The following is a 5379-nucleotide window of genomic DNA, read 5'->3' on the forward strand; positions in this document are numbered from 1 at the left end:
ATGACAAGCATTTGTCGGCAGCTCGTCCCACTATTGGCCGTATTGGTCCTCGTAGAGATCCAAAGTGGATTGGCAGGACACGCTCACAGCTTTGCGCATTTTCACGGACCGGTCGAAGGACACGGACGCGAAATAGTTGTTCACGATAAGCACGGCCATCAGCACGTGGACTACCTTGCGCATCCTAAGTACGAATTCGCATACGGGGTCGAGGATCATCACACTGGAGATTACCACGGACAGAAAGAACACAGAGACGGTAAAGTCTCCACGCAAAATATTGAAAATAGCGAATTACCGAAAAATATGATTTGAAAATGCGACTAATATTATCGATGTTGCAAAATCATTTAATAATTGTGGTTTTACATTGCTGGGATCACGGATTAAAATTAACTTGTTCGCACTACCGTAAATTTCCTAATCGATAATATTTGGTTTTTCTGTGTCAATTGAACGACGCATATGTCTAAAAAACATTTCAAGATGCTTTAATGTCATCCGAGTGGATGCATGTTGCTGTTGTACAGCAAGTTGTACGCTGACGCGTACAGGTCTTATTGCTATGTTTAAACTGGATCTATCTGAACAGCGACTTAAGTTTCGTGAAATATTCAACACATCGAATTGATTAAAATTTATGTAACCGCGCAAAGTGCTGTTGAATTTTTTATGATGGCTGCGCAATAGCGCGGAAAATGCCGCGCGGTCTAAATATTAGTGAAGTCCCTGGGAATTTCGATCAAAGTTTGTTTGGGTGCAAACCAGACGTTTGCATGCAAAAGATATTCCAAAGCGCAACTCCGAATCGCAAAAAGCCGGGCGGAAAGTCGCGTTAAACTTGTCGACACGGCTTTTCTCTCTCTCTCTCTCTCGGCCGTTATTTTTGCATTTAACGATGCCCGATGGCGATGTCGTAGTTAAACGTTATAAATGATGGGGTTAGATTACACGACAGTACGCTTTAGTGCGCTCCATTTTAATTAAACAGCGCGGCGGTACCTATATTGACGTAACATAATATGTGGGCGGCGCATGCATTACGGTAATATCGATGACACATCCGCGTATCTAATTTTGTACAATTAATGCACATTTGCGGACGTTCGCTGTAACGGCCAGTGCGTTGTTTGTCGCCGCGCTCACATTACCACACAAGCGCGCTTTTTCGTTTTCAGGAGAAAAAGTTGTCGGCGAATACACCGTCAAAGAGCCGGGCGGTAATGTCAGAATCGTGAATTACCACGCCGATCCGCACGGAGGATTTTTTGCTCACGTCCGCAACTCCGATGGCAATAATCATCACGATGGCACATACGACGGTCGCGAGCATGAACGCTACTGAACGCTTTGCGAAATTTTAATTACGTTAATTACGCACGACAACAGGATGTTTGTTCCAAGCTGTTGCCCACCCCTTCTGTTATAATGATTGTAAATAAATATAGTTCGCTCACTCTTTCTAATTTACAATGCATTTCGCTTTTGTTTCCGTCTAATTTCGAGTTTTCCCACATCTGCGAAATTGCGGGAAAACGAGAAGCTGCACTAAGGATGCAACCTGTACTTGCATTATCTGTGCTCGAGAGTGGCATATAGCACGTAGAAATTTGTATCGTGGAAAGTAATGCAAACTTGCTCATTTGCGGAAATGCCGGTATGCTTTCTGTACGAAACTCGTTTTGAAGCATTTCGAAGAAACATTCGGTTCGAGGAAGCTCTTCCTTCTGAAAGTTATCATATTGCCGTACGTACATGTGCATATACGAAGTTTCCCAGAAGTACCGCATTGTCTTTCAGTAATAGATCCCGAGGAAAATTCCAAGTTAACGTTTTCTCCACAAAATTCCAACGTAATACGTCAATTGTAGCGATCTTCACGAACATTAAAATGATCACAATATCCTTACAAGTTCTCAAACTGAATTAAAAGCAATTTGTTTCCTCCTGAAAAGCAATATTGGCAGAAGTGCACTCTTCTTATCATTCTCATTCGATTCGGTAGATTTTCGTAGATTTAGTAAAATTAGACGGTTATCAACACAGCTACATAGTGTTCCTGCATTACTCCCGGAATAGTTACTAGATTGCATTTCATACTTCCATCGAACGTTATTACGACTTCGCTTATGTAATCGAAAGCGTTATTACTTAGGGAATGACGATCGCAACTCGGAAGTGTAGGCAGGACAAATAAATGGACAGATTGCGTGTACATAGGTCTAGCCCAATGAGCGAGTGAGACGTTCTAAGCTTCTACGAACATATTGGGTCACGTATTGAGAGCCAGCACGATCGCTATCGCGCGAATAGACCAGCAGAAATTGAATTGCACTTGCGGAAGCTACACCGGGCGCCGAATGGCGTGTAATTTTCCATTATCGCATTAGAAGGCACAAGCTGTAGAAATGACTCAAATAATGCGAAAGATCCATGGCTGACGACTTGCGGGTTTCGTCCCTCAACGAGGGAAGTTTCGCTGTTTACATTAAATTAGCGAACGTTCACGGAAGAAAAGTTTGCGGGAGAGAGCGATCTGTGTGATACTTTAATCCAGCAGCTGTGCGTTTGATATAAACCTTTGATAGCGGATAATTCGTTAATTCCACCGCCGGCAATTTTCCCCACGAATATCCCGTGATTACTTGGAATCTTTTTGGGGACGCGTCTCACGACGTACGCGTTGTGTTTGCGATATCAGCTCGGAGGAGCCGCTCGGAATCGCTGTATCTAAAGAGTGTAAATGGTTAACGGAATAACGGCCCGGTAAATATTTGCGCGCGAGCGTAGGCATATCCACGATGTAATTTCAGCCCCGCTCGTCGGAAGTTCCGATTAAAAGGATGAAATTAAGACGCCGACTCCTTTGAGTCAAAAGAGACGCGCGCTGCACCGCCGAGCGCTCCTCATCCCGAAAGACGAGACTAAGCTTAAATGTCGACGACGCCCATCATCGGGGGTTTGTAGCTGCTCGTGACTGCTCGTCAGACGACGTATTAATTTTTCATGGCGCATCTAAGATGCGAACGAAATTTAACCCCGGTGCATGCACCATTGACTCTCAAAGCCGAGTGTGTCATATTTCGTATACATCGAGGGCATAAATACGTAAAACGATTCCGGGCGTGGTGAGACATGAACTAACGTTCGTTTATAAATGAACAATAACAACGTTAATCACGATGGTTGGCCTTCGTCGTTGAAACCTACCAACGGGAGAGAGAGAGAGAGAGAAGGGGGGGGGGCATGTCGAATATAATAATCAACGTGCATGTCGTGCCGCGCGCGCGCGCGCCCCGCAATTCGATACTTTCGGTCGAGCAATTCCACTAACTCTGCGGTCGTAATTTCGCGCAAAAATCCAACCCGGAATAAATCATCGCGAATGCACGGCGTACTCGAGCCCTGTATATTACGCGAATAATCATGATTGATAACAGGGGAGGAAGAAAACTGCGAGATATGATATATGAACAGGGAAAACATACAGCGCGCACGTGGTTTCAATGATTCCATTTATGTGAACGATAATACATCCGGTCTCCGTGTATCGAGGCTTTCTTGTCCCCCCCCCCCTCTCTCTGTTTCTTTTCTTTTCCTTTTTTCTTCTCTTTATCTCCTTTTTTTTTTATAATTCACTACCACCCGCTCACGAGCGCAGTTACAAAAGGGCTTCCTTCGGCTAGCCCTTATTCACGGAAGTGATAAATGAAATCTCGCGCGCCCGCCTCTCCGCCCAACGCAGAAAAACAGACAATTCCGAAACTACTTCTTCCCCAACTCCGCGAAGAGGGTAATTTTATCAGCGTGTGTTATTCCGGTCAGTACCGCCTCTCTCCCTTCCCTTCCCATCGCGATTTCTCAAAGTCCTGACGCCGCCTTGCGAACACCAACTAATCCGCAAGGATCGCCCGCCGAGCGCATTGTTCGGGTCTTGCGAGCTCCTCCGGATGAGAGCAGCGTCGGTGGAGATCAGTCAGAACGGAGGAACATTTGAACTTCTAATTTCCCAAATATCGGGAGAAATGTCGAGTATTTTAATTTCGCATCAGTGCTCGTAATTTACTTAAAATCGATCGTTTTACTTACGTGCACTGACAAAAATCTCACTAAAATTACGGCCACTTCCGGTTTCAATTATATCTATCCATCTCCTATTGTATTATCTATATATTTTCTTCTGCTTTAATTAAAACAAATAGTACACAGAGGAAAGATTTTCTTTGAACTTAATAAAATTAATTCCTCACTAACTGTGGCAAACTTTGCAAAATGATACATGATTTTTCCACTCGGTTTCACCTGTTCTACCTGTACACCGCAGATCCCGAAAAAATTATCCGAAACTCTATACGTAAGCCTTTGTAATGAGGGAAGCAGCGCGATTAAATGAATTCATAATATAATATGTTATTATAATACTAAAGTTATAAGCGCATGCTTTGTGCCGCGTTCGAGGAACTTGAAGGATTTAACATTAATGCAAAGTGCGCATATTCTTACATCCCGTATTAACAAGGTTTTTAGTTGGACCCCGGACGTCCGGTCACGACACCCTGCCGAGCGTAGTCACATTCAGGCGGTCGTCACGTCAGGGGACGGGGTGAGTTGTCGGGAACAGGCGGTGGCAATAATGCGAGATGGACGTGATAGGGTGCAATCGATTTTCTCGATCTCGGGGGGAATGGAGTCCTTATTATTCCGACGGGCAAGGCGCTTCCAAGGTGGCGTTGTTATTCGACTCCAGCCGGCGTGGCTCATTCCCTCGAAGCCGCAGCCGTATACCCCTTCCTGCCCCTTATTTCCTTAGCCTACACTTCACGGCCGTAAAAATCTAATTCATCCTAGAACGCTGGACAGAGATAAGAGTGTCCCGGAAACGGCATCCCGGCCGTACGGCATAATAAACTGCCGCTCGCGTCGAATTAAGCCACCACGAAAGAAAGCTCGACGATCGAAAGTCGTTGCTGAAAGAACGTATTCGCCGACTTTTGTACGCCGCAACTTATGCACACACAGTTTTATCCCACGCGCTTTCCCAGCCATCGTCAAGATTTCGCACAGTGCAATTATTTCGACCTGTGATATGTTAAAGCAGATAAGCCGGAACATGCGAGTCGCTCTGCACAGTTCAGTTGTAGCGATATTTGTGTAACAGAGTAAAACTTGAAGCATGCATTATCTGGAATATTATCGGCCGAATTACACTGCAATCGCCCAAGAATCGGTGGCATGTGCATCGATTAAATCGAACGGCGGTTTCGTGCATTATTCTCGGATCGCAGCGTCCCAATAAGGGCGAAAAATAAAATTTATTTAACCACGGGAAGAACCGATCCGGTTACGTAAAACGAGATTTTAGCTCAGCAATTCGATAAA

At 44.8% G+C, this 5379-nt stretch overlaps 1 protein-coding gene across 1 annotated transcript; it reads left to right on the top strand.

Annotated features, from left to right (window-relative positions):
- LOC106740904 (cuticle protein 19-like) lies at positions 1-1345 on the top strand. Its single transcript, XM_014612368.1, has 2 exons — positions 1-259; positions 1179-1345. Exons 1-2 carry the CDS (start codon positions 1-3, stop codon positions 1343-1345), a joined length of 426 nt encoding a protein of 141 aa, XP_014467854.1.
- Positions 1346-5379: the final 4034 nt, after the last annotated feature.

Source organism: Dinoponera quadriceps, unplaced genomic scaffold (assembly GCF_001313825.1).
Source record: "Dinoponera quadriceps isolate SergipeBrazil2010 unplaced genomic scaffold, ASM131382v1 scaffold397, whole genome shotgun sequence".
NCBI classification, from domain to species: domain Eukaryota; kingdom Metazoa; phylum Arthropoda; class Insecta; order Hymenoptera; family Formicidae; genus Dinoponera; species Dinoponera quadriceps.

Excerpts from the sequence above, each read along its gene's own strand:
- LOC106740904 (XM_014612368.1), top strand. The coding sequence starts at position 1 with ATGACAAGCATTTGTCGGCAGCTCGTCCCACTATTGGCCGTATTGGTC. Across the intron at positions 260-1,178 it reads ACAGAAAGAACACAGAGACG|GAGAAAAAGTTGTCGGCGAA; the intron begins GTAAAGTCTCCA and ends TTTCGTTTTCAG.